At 38.1% G+C, this 14,703-nt stretch overlaps 1 protein-coding gene across 8 annotated transcripts in view; it reads left to right on the top strand.

The window, feature by feature from the left end:
- PTPN2 (protein tyrosine phosphatase non-receptor type 2) overlaps window positions 1-14,703 on the top strand; it is a 124,543-nt gene that overhangs the window by 97,511 nt on the left and 12,329 nt on the right. For 6 of the 8 annotated variants that reach the window (XR_004957037.1, XM_036244447.1, XM_036244448.1 and 3 more), the window contains 3 exons: window positions 1,310-1,462; window positions 7,912-8,004; window positions 11,156-11,337. Coding sequence is in view for 7 of the 8 variants with exons in the window: in XM_036244447.1 (XP_036100340.1) it covers window positions 1,310-1,462; window positions 7,912-8,004; window positions 11,156-11,337 (428 nt within the window). In the remaining variant the exon portion in view is untranslated. Of the gene's footprint in view, window positions 1-1,309; window positions 1,463-7,911; window positions 8,005-11,155; window positions 11,338-12,825; window positions 12,871-14,703 lie in introns of those variants that run through there. The other 2 variants (XM_036244450.1, XM_036244449.1) reach the window with 2 other exon arrangements.

The following is a 14,703-nucleotide window of genomic DNA, read 5'->3' as shown; positions in this document are numbered from 1 at the left end:
TATTTCTGAGAAGTATTCCAATAGGCTGTACTACAATTTGTTTACTCATTTGCCTAGCAGACAGGTGTTGATGGTAGACATTTGGGTTGTTTCCAGTTTTTTGGCTATTGGAGGCTTGTTTACTTCTGTATTGTTTCCATCAGCAGAAGTAAACTCTAATATCAGTATCCTAGAACTGTGTTTTTCACATTGAAAATTCTGCCTTGTTTTTGGAAAAACCTAAAAATTTCATTTACACTCTTGCAACTGTACTCATCGGGTATAAGAACAGTTGAGTCTCAACACATCTACTGAATTACTACTCTGCCTATATATAGTATACTTCAATCAGAAATTGGATTGATACATCAAAGTGAACTTTGACATGTTTAAAACTCTAGTGTCTATTCTGTTAATGATACATATTAAAACTGAATCATGTCTGTGCCTGTTTCTGTTAAACGTAATTTCAACAACTTTTTTCTTTTTCATTTGGGGGGTAGTATGGCAGTTATAATAATAGATCAGTAGTCCAGAGCTGGTACCAGTGGCTCACCAGTGTCTTTGTGGATCTAGGCTCTTTCTGTCTTCGTTCTTCACCATCTCCAGATGGCTACTGTACACAGACATGAAGGTGGGAGGGCACTGGGAAAAAAGCTTATTCCTGCCAAGATCTTCTTTGGAAAAGAAAAAGAAAAACAGCACTAATACTCTCAGTGGATTTTTCTTTACATTAAACCAGAACTGCCTGGCTGGTGTGGCTCAGTGGTTGAGCGTCAACCCATGTATCAAGAGGTCGCCGGTTCAATTCCCAGTCAGGGCACATGCCTGGGTTGTGGGCCTGATCCCCAGTTGGGGAGCATGCAGGAGGCGGCCAGTCAGTGCTCTCTCTCATAGATGTTACTATCTCTCTCTCCCTCTCCCTTCCTCTCAAATCAATAAAGAAAAAAAAATTTTTAAATTAAAATTAATTGGTTATAAATTAATTAACTGGTTATAAATCCTTCCTTAAACCAAACACCAGCCAAAGTGAATGAGGTTGCTGTGTGATCGATTTGGAATCAATTGTGAATCAGCTAAAGAATCAAAAGTCCTCCATCTACTACTTGAACAGTTGAGGCGGGTGGCGGGGGTGGGAGGGTATGGGTGTCAGTCAGGTCAGGGTTGTTGGTTTTGTTCATAGAGTTATAGCTTCAATGATAGGTTGTCCTTGTTTTTGAGAAAGAACATAGGATGTAACGAAGCTCTTAGCATTTATCCTGCATTGCTTCTCTTTCCTAGACTCAAACAACAAAAGGCTTGAATAGTTTACTTTCTACCTTTCTTGCAGATGGAAAAAGGAGATGATATTAACATTAAACAACTGTTACTGAATATGAGAAAATATCGAATGGGGCTTATTCAGACACCAGATCAACTCAGATTTTCATATATGACTATAATAGAAGGAGCAAAATTTATAAAGGGAGATTCAAATATACAGGTAAGCTTTTTCAGGGGATAAATAATACCTGCATAATAAATGTGATTAGCATCAAATAACTGCAGTCCATTTAAGCACTTATATTCCCCCTTCCTTCCAAAAAGCATATTTCCATTAATGTGGTAAATCCAGTTGGCCATCTTAAAATTATAAAATTTAAGCTCATATATATATATATATATATATATATATATATATATATATCAGCCTCATGTGAAATCCTGCCTTTTACTCAAAAGCCCTACTGGGAACAAGTTTTCATTAAAGAAAATAAAATTTTCACCTAAGAAGGGTTTCAGCATTTAATTGTTAAAATAACCAGAAAATTTAGGTACTTTTACTTATTAAAAACTTGATCTGAGATTATAGAATACTTAGTTTATGTAATAGATATTTCATTTTATAACAATGAGCAACTTGAGTACTTATAGCAGACATAATAAAATTCCAATAGAATGTTATATTTTCTCAGGTTGGCAACTTTATTCTTATGAAAATATTCTTATTCCACATTTGCAAAAGCTAAGTTCAGTGGCTGATTATCAGAAGTTGTGTCACCATCAGTTACTAATGTAAATGTAAAGTAGAAACAAACTAACAACAGATCCCCATTTCTTGTGTGATCTAATCATACAGTATTGGACATAAGTAGATAGAATTTCTTTTTATTTCTCTTATATGAACACATTTACTAGCTCTTTAATTTCTGCTATTACTAGCTAAAACAGTATTCTGAATAAGCCTTCTTTTAATACTTAGGGCAGACCATCTTGTCATGATGGAATTAAGTATGAGTAGTTAAAAGATATAGTTTTCAGATATATTAAAATATTCTTGAGGAATTTCTCTTTTTTTTAAAAAATTTTTTTATTAATTTATTTTTGTTACAGATGTTTCTCCTTTTTCCCCCATTGACACCCTCCTCCCGATCCTCTCGCACTGTCCCCTTTATGAGCAATTTTACTTATCAGTAGTTAAATACCTTTGTTCTGATCATTATTATTTGAACTATTTAAGACCAACTATTTTATTTATCAATAAAATATTTAAGTTTCATTGAAAAGTTTTTTTGAATCTTTAAATAACATTAAAAAATACTTTTTATTAAAGAGAAACATTAGAGCTCTGCCCCAACCAGGGATCGAACCTGAAACCTAGGTATGTGCCCTGACTGAGAATAAAGACTACAACCTTTTTGTGTATGGGATGATGCTCCAACCAACTGAGCTACCCAGCCAGGGCAAAAAACAATTACTATTAATTTATATGAAAACATTTTTTAGCATTCTCAGACCCAAAAAATTAATCTACGAAACCATACCAAATAACACATGAAACCCAAAATAACATTAACATGTAATAAAAGCAGTAATATTCTCACTGCTCAGGATGCATATTGCCTGTATGATAGCTGGCTGCAAAACAAACACTGAATACTGTTTTCACAAAAGTAAAAATCCTCTTCAGATTTCTTTCAGTCAGAGAAAGCAGGAACTGATGTAGCTCTTTCTGTATAAGCAAAGTGGTGTGATCTATTGGAAAGTGGGGATAGCTGTACTTGAAATATGGCTAGTCTGAATCAAGATCTGCTTAAAATGTAAACTACACACCAAAATGTGAAGATTACATGTTATAATGTGTCAACGAGATATCCAGAGATGCACAGTTGAATTGTAAAGGAGCACTTCATTACATCTGCAGGTTAGGGGTGGGTACAGCTTCCCTAGATCCTCAGCAGGGATTTTTTTTCTCGTCCAGATTTTAAAGACAGAAGCTCCATCTCCCTTTTATCCCCCCCCTCAGGGGACCAGTACAGTAGTGGGTGTGACAGTGATTACAGAAGTCAAAATTAGTATTATTCAGCAGGCTCACAAGTACCTGCAAATGCCTGCAAATACAGATACTCAACTGCAAATGCCTCCCAACACATAGGGCAACTATAATCTTAGGCGAAATTCCTTTACTTCTGGGGTAATTAACCTATTATTGGAAAAATTGAGGAAGATTCATTGATAAAAATGGAGTCATTTAGTCACCTTAGCCAAGAGACCTACGTGAGCATGAAATCTAGTCGCCTTAGCCTTGAGGCCCAGGTCACCTACAGGGAGAAAAAGTGTAAAAATGTCTCAGTAATTAAAAAATACTAATATTTTCAGATGGCAATATTTTTATAGTTTTTTTTAATCCTCACCTAAGGATATGTTTATTGATTTTAGAGAGAGAAGAGGGGAGAGAAAGTGAGAAAACCATTAATGGGCCTCCCATGCACACCACTACTGGGGATCAAACCTATAACCTTTTGGTGCATGGGAAGATGCTACAGCCAAACGAGCCACCTGGCCATGGCCAGTTGACAATATTTTAAAATACTGAGTTAAATAAAACTGTTAAAATTTCTTTTTTTAAAAAATGTTTTTATTGATTTTTTTAGAGTGAGAGGAACGGAGAGAGAGATAGAAACATGAGTTAGAGAGAGAAATATCAATCAGCTGCTTCCTGCATACCCTCTACTGGGGATTGAGCCTGCAACCCAGGCATGTGCCCTGACCCAGAATTGAACTGGCACCTCTTAATCCACTGAGCCACAGTAGCTGAGCTAAAATTTCTTTTTAAAAAACATGACTACTAGACATTTTAAAATTATATATATACAGTGGAACCTTGATTCCCAAACTTAATTTGTTCCAGAAGGCTAGTCTACAAGTGATTTGTTCGAAAACCGAATCATTTTTTTCTCATTTAAAGTAATGTAAATTGAATTAATTCATTCCAGACTCACAAATGATTCCCCATTTTAACCTTTCTTAATATATAGTACATGTCTAATATACTGTTTAATCTATAAATAAACACTTCTTTTCTTAAGTTTATTGAACCACCCCTTACCAGACTTAAAGAATCACTTTTAGCACCCTTTCCATGGGTGTCTTTTCAGGAAGGAGGTCAGCATTGCTTCCAAAGTGTTATCACTGGCTAACTGCTTTATCCAAATCAACACTTTTCCCCCTCTGCAATTGCCTGTGACTGCTGTTTTGTGAGCACTTTCATACCCGTAGCAACATTAGCACTCTTGATGGCCTCTTTGTGTTTTAAAATTGTGTTAATTATTGATTTTGCCAGCAACAAAAGCATTCTCTCCTTTGTTTGTTGCCTGAGAGATGCTTTTTGTCTTGCTGAGGTATCAGCATGAAAGGGTTGTCAGGTCAAAAACCAGAAAAAGGAAGTTTTATTCCATAGCTTAGACATTTTTTTCATGAACAACTTGGTCAAGAACCAAATTGTTCAAGATGGGAGACATTTGAGAACCAAGGTTTGATGGTATATGGCTCACATTATATTTCATTGGACAGTGCTGTACTAGGACTTTAGCTTAGAACACAAATCTAAGAGACATAAAGTTCCCTGAAATCTTAGATCATAAAACTTTAGTTAAAAAAAACTAAAGTTACTTTTTAATATGTAGAATCCCCAAACTGAGTAAATTTAACTGTACCTTTAAAAGTCTCTCTTTCTCTTTATATATATATGGATATGATAGCCAATTTATGAAATTCTTAAGCTAATTCCTCTTTGCCTCCAGTTTTTGGGAAAATGTAGTAGTTGTAAGAAAAAAAAGAGAGCTTCTGTCTAGTTTAAGCACAACAGTTAGTGGGAGTGGAGGTACTTCCTGAACCTGTGTATCTCTGGATTAGTCTTAATTTAAATTTATATGTATACTTCCAGTATCAATGATGACAGTAAACCTCACAGAATAACTAATCCAGTTTGGCAATTCAGAATTGGGTGTTAGATTTCTGGCTGGTAATTTGATACTACTTATAAACTGTTTACGGAATGATATACTTTTAACAGATTACAGTGGGTTTCAAGTTTAATTACATCATTTTACTGCTTTTTCCAGAGGCTTTCTTTAGTGAGAAATGCATGGGATTGCAGGCAGTGTGGGGCATTGCTCAAAGCAGCATATGACATGCAGGGGCGTGGTTCAACTTGAATGTAGAATTAGATGAAAACCTGTCAGTCTAGATAGCTCTACTTTAGGCCTCAAAATTAGAGCTTGAATGAGGTGGTAGCTGAGTGCAGTGTTGATTCGTTGGCTTCCCCAGGGTTTAAAAAAAAATCTAAATATACAAGGAGTTACAAGTTAAGACAGGTGATTTTGGAGTGCCTGCTTAGTTGAGTGAGTTTGCTGCCCAGAGACATGGCAAAATGACATTTTGGGTTTTTTTTTAATCAGCATTAATTCACACACACCCCAACCACACCTTTTTACTGAGTGCTTTTCTTATTTTATTTTATTTTTTTAATCCTCACCCGAGGACATTTTTCCATTTTTTGTTCAGGTAGAGTGGGAGGGAGAGAGAGGAACAGAGAGAGAGAAACATCGACGTGAAAGGAACACATCGAGTGGCTGCCACCCGCACAACTGACCAGGGCCGGGGACAAACTGCAACCGAGGTACGCGCCCTTAGCGGGAACCAAACCCGGGTCTCTCAGGACCGCAGGCTCTAACCGCTGAGCCAAACCGGCCAGGGCTGAGTGCTTTTCTTATTGACAGATTCTGAATTTGTTGCATATTCTAAGATGTGGTCCAATAACACTTGATTATTAACATCATCTCATTTATTCACATTGTTGAGTTTTGTCCAAGTAATAAGGTCAAGTTGCTATAATTAGGTCTTAGAAAGGATAGAAACTTCAGAAATTAACCAGCATAAATTCTGGAGACAATTTAACACTTCTATTGGGTACTTTCTTAAACTATCTGGTGTCTGACGTTGGTGTGCTTTTTACAGATAATCACGAGGGGTTATAGGGTAGTTAATCTAGAGTACCTGGTTTAAGATTCTGGCCCTAGCCCTGGCCAGTTCGGCCCAGCGGTTAGAGCATTGGCCCGCGGACCAGACCAGAGAGTCCCGGATTCGTTTCCCGCTAAGGGCATGTACCTCAGTTGCAGTTTGTCCCTGGCCTCAGTTGGGGTCGTGTAGGTGGCAACCACTTGATGTGTCTCTCTCACGTTGATGTTTCTCGCTCTCTTTCTCCCTCTCTTCTTCCCTCTCTCCCTCCCGCTCTATCTGAAGATAAATGCAAAAATGTCCTCAGGTGAGGATTAAAAAATACAAATTAAAGATTCTGGCCCTATTATTCATTAGCTGCATAGCCTTGGGAAAGTTACTTAAACTCTCTCAACCCATCTCATCTGTAAAAAGGGTATCATAAGAACAGTAGTAGTACCTACCTCCTGAGGTTCTTGTGAGGATTAAGAACTAGTCGCCCTGGCCGGTTTGGCTCAGCGGTTAGAGCATCGGCCTGCGGTCCGCAGAGACCCGGGTTCGGTTCCCGCTAGCTAAGGGCACGTGCCTTGGTTGCAGTTTGTCCCCAGCACTGGTTGGGTCGTGTGGGTGGCAGCCACTCGATGTGTCGCTTTCACGTCGATGTTTCTCTCTCTCTCTCTCCCTCTCACTCTATCTGAACAAAATATCGAAAAAAATGTCCTCGGGTGAGGATTTAAAAAAAAAAAAAAGAACTAGTACACTTAAAGCATTAGAACAGTGTGGGGTGTAGTAAGTGCTTAGTTAACTTTTTTCCCAACTTGCATTGTCTTCAGTATAAAAACTCTATTTGGACTGAGTAACAAAAATTTGAAACAAGGGAAGAAAGAAAAACGACTATCATCTAAAGTTAAAAGATCTTAGTCTTATGTTCCATTATAGTATTTTCTCAAATGTTGCCAAAATCTTCTTTCTGGATATGGTTTAAGTCCTCTTAGGTCCTTGCTCAGGAGAATTTAGTTCCACCCCATTGTTTCTCAAATGAATTTCAGAGACCTCTGTCCTTGAAGTGTGCTTACTTTCTGGCCTCATCTCTCAGGGTTCTGCTCTGTGTGCTCTCATCTTATAACCAAATTGTACTACTCACTGTCTTCCAGATACTACAAATTATAGAATTTTACATTCTCTTAAGTCTTTTTTAATCTATAAAACAAAAAGAGATACATTAATATGCAACTTAATAAAATAGACACATAGGAAACATGCAGTGTGGTAAAATGCCTTTTTAATTCTCTATTATATGATAATGAGACAAGTTAGAATTTAGTTTATCAGTGTCTCAATGAATTTTCCACAGTTTAAAAAAATCTAAATATACAAGCATTGTTTTTAACAATGCTATTTTGTACCAGAGTAATTTCAGAGTGTGAGCATTCCCTACATTCCAGAAAAGTATAAGTTTCATTGTTACTTTTCTGTTTAAAATCATTAAAATCCTGAGACAATAGCTGTAGAATTCCTTGTTCATTATATTTGAGACTTCATCTTTCCATGATAGGATCTTCAAAGAGCCATCCCATCTATGCCAAGTCATTTTGTGCTAGTGTTAAAGTTATAAATAATCAAAACCATTGGCTCTCTCTGCTACCTCTTCTATTACACTGTTTTTATTGGCAGGGAGATGGATGGTTGTCTTACCAGTCCTACAACGACGAAATTAAAGAAGAAGCTGCATTGAAAGACTTGAGAGACAGTGGTCAATGTGGCAAGGTTATACATACCTTCTCCCTTTCTGGCCTGTACTTTGTCACTACCTTCATCTTTCAGAGGCCCAGATATACTCTGCACCTCTTCTTCCTAGTCCTCTCTCTCTAGGGATAGTGGTAGCAAGGGCAAAGGAGACTAATGTTTGCCAGACTTGATGCTAGGCCCCTTCATATGTTATCTTATTAATCACAACAGGCTTCTGAGGTAGGTGATGATATTCTTATTTCATAGATGAAGAAAATCTAATTTCTTTTAATCATGGTCTAAATTCTGCATACTTTGAAGTATAGGCATGCTATAGGAGTTTTCTGTAACCTAGTGGTGGGCTAGCTAGCTACCTGGAGCTGGAATGCCTGGTAGGGACAACCAAATTAAAGTCCTTGGGTAGGACTTCTGGTCAAGATGGCGCCGTAGGTTAACGCGGTATCGCGTCCTCCCACAACCACGTCAAAGTTGCAACTAAACTACAGAACAGCCATCATTCAGAACCACCTGAAATTGAGCTGAATGGAAGTCCTACAACTACGAAATTAAAGAAGAAGCTGCATCGAGACTGGTAGGAGGGGTGGAGGCGCAACAGGCTGGCCCCAAAACCACGTGTGGCAGATAAAAATTAGGAAGATAGCTCAGCTGGAAAGGTCCTCCCAGAGGACTAAGGGGTCCCCATCCCGCACCAGGTGCCCCGCTCAGGGTTCCAGTGCCAAGAAGAGAAGTCCCCAAAACTTCTGGCTGTAAAAACCAGCCGGAACTGAGGCTAAGGGAGGCTGCAGCTAGCTGCTGGAGCCCCAGGCACCTCTTCTTAAAGGGCCTACGCATGGACATATTGGACTAACTCCCTCTAAGCTTGGAGGGGAGGCAGCTTGAGGGGCACCAGAGACATACAGGGAAGAACTGAGCTGTTTGGCACTGGAGCGAGGGCTGGAGAGGGGGATTTCTCTTGGACAGAAGTGTTGTCAGAGGCCTTTGTTCCTTTGGTGAACCCTGCCCTGGGGGCAGCAGACAGCCAACCATATCTGGGACTCCAGCAACCTGGCTAACACTGTTTCCCCATCCTGGTAATTCCCTGAGGCCCTGCCCCACCCAATTTTGATGCCCACCCAAGCTGTTGCCAGTTGCTTAACCATAGGATTGGTCTGTCTTGGATCCTCCTTCAGGTTTTCCTAAATATTTTCAAACAAGCAGCATCTGGTCTCAGCTAACCCCATACCTCTCATTAAGTAATACATAGAAACAAACACAGGGAAGCAGCCAAAATGAGGAGACAAAGAAACAGGTCCCAAATGAAAGAACAGAACAAAACTCCAGGAAAAGAACTAAGCGAAATGGAGATAAGCAACCTAACAGATGCTGAGTTTAAAATACTGCTTATAAGGATTCTCAGTGAACTTAGTGAGAACCTCAGCGAACTTAGTGAGGGCCTCAAGAGCATAAAAGACCATTCAGAAATGAAGAATGCACAGTCAGAAATGAAGGAGGCACTAACTGAAATAAAGAATAATTTACACAGATTGAATAGTAGAATGGGGAAAGCCAAGAAGCAGACCATCAGTTTGGAATATAAGCAGCAAAAAACACCCAATCAGAACAGTAAAAAGAAAAAAGAATAAAAAAAAAAATAAGGATAGTGTAAGGAGCCTCTGGGACAACTTCATGCATGCCAACATTCACATCTTGGGGGTGCCAGAAGAAGAGAGGGAAGAAATCAAAAACCTATTTGAAACAATAATGGCAGAAAACTTCCCTAACTTGGTGAAGGAAACAGACATACAAGTCCAGGAAGCACAGAGAGTCCCAAACAAGATGAACCCCAAGAGGCCCACACCAAAACACATCATTATCAAAATGCAAAAGGTTCAAGACAAAGAATTTTAAAAGCAGCAAGAGAAAAGCAGTTAGTCACCTACAAGGGAGTTCCCATTAGACTGTCGGCTGATTTCTCAAAAGCAACTTTGCAGGCCAGAAGGGAGTGGCAAGAAATATTCAGAGTGATGAAAGCAAGAACATACAACCAAGATTACTCTATCCTGCAAAGCTGGCATTTAGAATCAATGGCCATATAAAGAGTTTCCCAGACAAGAAAAAGTTAAAGGAGTTCATCACCACCAAACCGTAATTGTATGAAATGCTGAAGGGTCTTCTTGAAGAAAAAGATAAAAAATATGAACAAACAAAATGGCAATGAATGCATATCTATCAACAATTGAATGTACAAACAAAATAAACAAGCAGAACAGAAACATTCTCATAGATACAGAGAACATTTTGTTGGTTGTCAGATGGGAGGGGGGTTAGGGGAATGAGTGAAAAAGATGAAGATATTAAGAAGTACAAATTGGTTGCTAGACTGACAAACCTCAAAGGGAAGGAGGATTGAGGGGTTGGAAGAAATAAACCAAAGAATTTATATGCATATTTGCATAACCAATGGACAAAGACAACAGTGTGGGGAAAAGCAGAAGGGAAGTGGGAGTGGGAGGAGGGGATCAATGGAGGAAAAATGAGGAACATCTGTAATACATTCAACAATAAAGATTTAAATAAATAAATAAATAAATAAATAAATAAATAAATAAATACAGTCCTTGGGTATTATGAGGACCTACTCACCGTAGGTTCTACATTAGATTAGACAAGTAGCAAGGAACAAGGATATTACATTCAGGTGCCATCTTGATCACTGCTTCCAGTGTTACACACCTGTGGATTAGGAGTCCCGCAAAACCTGGCTTTGGCTAAAATTGTCTTACTATGAGTAATATTTTAATGAGGTCCTTATTTATTTACTTATTTATATATTTTTTAACACTTTTTTATTGATTTTTTAGAGAGAGAGCAAGGGTGAGAGATAGAAACATCCATGTGAGAGAGAAACATTGATCAGCTGCCTCCTGCATCACCCATACTGGGGATCAAGCCTACAACCTCGGGCATGTGCCCTGACTGGGAATTGAACTGGGACCTCTCAGTCCATTGGACAATGCTCAGTCCACTGAGCCACACAGGCTGGGCTAATTAGGGCCTTTTGTAGTCATCTGTTAGCACTACAGGGTTTTCTTAAATTGGCCATAGAATTTCAATTCATAAATCCTTTTAATATTAAGGAAAACCAAAGTTTGAGTGTTTGCATTTGCTTTTATTTCTCTTCCTTACCTAGAAACGGTGGAAAGAACTTTCTAAAGAAGACTTATGTCCTGCTTTTGATCATTCACCAACCAAGATAATGACTGAAAAATACAATGGGAACAGGATAGGGCTAGAAGAAGAAAAACTGACAGGTGACAGATATACAGGACTATCCTCCAAAATGCAAGATACTATGGAAGAGAACAGTGAGAGGTAAGAATAACATGCTTAAAAATATGCGACTGTATTTTAAAAAGGTCAGTAGATGTGAACTAGTATAGACCCTTTGTTTATTGAATTAATATACCCATTTATTTAGTACCTGAGGGTATTTAAATAGTATATGATGACATCATTTATCTTAAAGAGCTTTTAGTTTTAATAAGAAGCCAATACTTACAGGCACCGGTTGGAAATGGTTTAACAAAATACTGAGTTCAAAAGTTAATGTATATAATTGGATGCTAAAATATATAGTGTGGTACAGAAAATAAATGGTATGAATACCTGCCATTTGTACAATTATGTAGGGTTTGTACTATGGTTGTAATATAATTGGTATTAGGGCTTTTATAAAATATTTAATTGAATATTAAAGTTTAATTACATTATTGGGAATAAAAAAAAACTTTGGGATTTTGTTGTTGTTGCTGTTTTCCAAAAATAATCACATAAATTTTCCTTTTATACTTTCTGAGTTTTGAATCCATATGAATGTGTAAACTATTCAAATTTTTAAATTAAAAAATTGTATTTCTAAGCTCTAATTATCTCATACACATTAGGAAACTATCTTGTTATCCTGAGGTATGAGTCACTTAGCAAAGGAAATGAGCTCTTTTGCTTACTCTCTTCAGTATCTCTGAATGACTTTTTGTCAAATATGCTTTTTATTGTGGCAAATCTTTTTTGTCTTTTTATTTATTTTTTTATTTTTTTATTTTTTGTCCTCACCCGAGGACATTTTTCCATTTTTTGTTCAGGTAGAGTGGGAGGTAGAGAGAGGAACCGAGAGAGAGAGAGAAACATCGATGTGAAAGGAACACATCGAGTGGCTGCCACCCGCACGACCAACCAGGGCCGGGGACAAACTGCAACCGAGGTACGTGCCCTTAGTGGGAACCGAACCCGGGTCTCTCAGGACCGCAGGCCGACGCTCTAACCGCTGAGCCAGACTGGCCAGGGCCTTTTTTGTCTTTTTAAATATGTTTTTATTTTTTAGAGGGAAGGGAGATAGAAACATCGATTGGCTGCCTCCTGCATGCCCCCTACTGGGGATTGAGCCCACAACCCTGGCTTGTGCCCTGACCAGAAATCAAACCCAGACCTCTCAGTCCATGGGATGACACTCAATCCACTGAGCCACACCGGCCAAGCTATTGTGGCAAATCTTACGTTGTAGTTATAATGGGATCTTAGGTTGTACTGTGAAAATTAAGGTCTCCTACACATATGCCTTCACTCCTGTATTCCCCCAATATGAAAATTACTTGAAATTTTATAAAAGGTAACATTGCAATACATAGTGTATGTATTATTATATATTTTATTAAAGTTTATTATGACTTAGCAACAGTACTTATTTATGGCTTTAGAAATTTTAGACTACAAGTTAAAGCATAAGTTGTTTATTTTTTCTTTTAACCTAAATATACTTTTCTTTTTATCCTCACCTGAGGACATTTTTCCATTTTTGTTCAGATAGAGTGGGAGGGAGAGAGGGAGAGAGAGAAACATCGACGTGAAAGGGACACATTGAGTGGCCGCCTGCTGCACAACCCCAACTGGGGCTGGGAACAAACTGCAACCAAGGTATGTACCCTTAGCGGGAACCGAACCCAGGCCTCTCTAGACTGCGGGCTGACGCTCTAACCACTGAACCAAACTGGCCAGGGCACCTTAAGTATACTTTTATATCAAGAAATAATATTATTTTAAATTACCATATCTTTTTTAGTAATAAGACTTTCAAATGCTTGATGTTGTAGTTTTGGCTAGTACTCTTTGTAGAATTAAATGGAAAATAGGCTTGATGATAGAAGCAGTGCCCTTAGCATTTCAGAGGTGTTCGGTTTTAATCTTGAAGTATACAGCCCAGCCACATTAATAGTCGCAACAAGGTAAATCACTTGTTCAACTTTGGTAGTACAGAGTAGATCAGTAAAACCACTCAGAAGTTAGAGAGTGATAGAAGAAGGTGGTTTTCTGGGGGAGTGTAGGAGAGAAGGAAGTAGTGTTCGCATATGTTGTTATTTTCTTCCTTTTGGGTTAGGTGAGACCTGAGCATGTTTGAAAGCAGAGGGAGGGTCCCAATGAGAAAGTAAGGACTGTGAACAAAGAGAAATAGTTGAGCCCTGCTGGTGTGGCTCCGTGGATTGAGTATCATCCCATGGACTGAGAGGTCCCAGTTCAATTTCCAGTCAGGGCATATGTTCAGGTTGTGGACTGAATCCCCAGTAGGGGGCATGCGGGAAGCAGCTGATCAATGTTTCTCTCTCCCATTGATATTTCTCTCTCTATCTCTCTAGAAAATCAATAAAAACTTTTTTTTTTTTTAAAGAGGACTAATTGAGGGAGCAAAGTTATAGAAAAGTAAAAATATTGTGAATATTATCCTTGAAAAATGTTATTGTTCAGTCCTAATAAATTTTAATACTGGTCTTGCCCTGGCTGATTTTGCTCCATGGTTAGAGTATCGGCCTGGGGACTGAAGGGTCTCAGGTTCGACTCCTGGTCAAGGGCTTGTATCTTGGTTGCAGGTTTGACCCCCAGCCCTAGTTGGGGTCTTGAGGGAGGCAACCAATCAATGTGTCTCTCTCACATTGATGTTTCTCCCCCCTCTTCCACTCTATCTAAAAATACACACACACACATATATATATATATCAATGAAAAAATATCCGCTGGTAAGGATTAACAAAAAAGTTTTAATACTGGTCTATATATAGCTTTGCATTAGAGATGCAATTAAAGTAAATCAGAATTTTAAGAAAAGTGTTTCAGTTTCAAATGAATAGAACCCAGGACTTTATTTTTTTAATTTTCATAATTAAATACCCTTTAAATCAGTTTTTCATATTGAAGATCATATTCTCATAGTCATGGAATCATTTTTGTGAATTATAAACATTTTTACAATAATAGAATACAATAAAATTGAAATCAGAGTTAAATTACAGAATAAAATGTCAGAGTATCACAAATAGTCACCAAATATTTTGACATTTTTACATATGTGCATGTTATATGTAAATATATTTATACACACACACACACCCATATATGTATATATTACCTATTTAAAGTATGTGCCGCTACTTTTGTGCTGGTAAGATATTTTATGCTGTAGGTTGCCATCAAGTTTTGAAAGTCAATGTTAATTATTGTGTACCCATAAACCCAGATCACTGAGAATGGAGAACAATTTGGATAAATGAAAAGCCACATAATTTGGACCCTTCCCCTATGTATTTGCATAGTGGTAAGGGCACTTGTTGAGACATGTGTTAGCAGTAGCCTGCTGTGTGTGCCACCATGGGGGATTTCACATGGTCATTCATAGGCAAGAGTCCACAGGAG

This window comes from Molossus molossus, unplaced genomic scaffold (genome assembly GCF_014108415.1).
Source record: "Molossus molossus isolate mMolMol1 unplaced genomic scaffold, mMolMol1.p scaffold_m16_p_6, whole genome shotgun sequence".
Classification (NCBI taxonomy): domain Eukaryota; kingdom Metazoa; phylum Chordata; class Mammalia; order Chiroptera; family Molossidae; genus Molossus; species Molossus molossus.
Note: the sequence above shows the minus strand (reverse complement) of the source record. Positions and strands in the feature narration are given on the sequence as shown.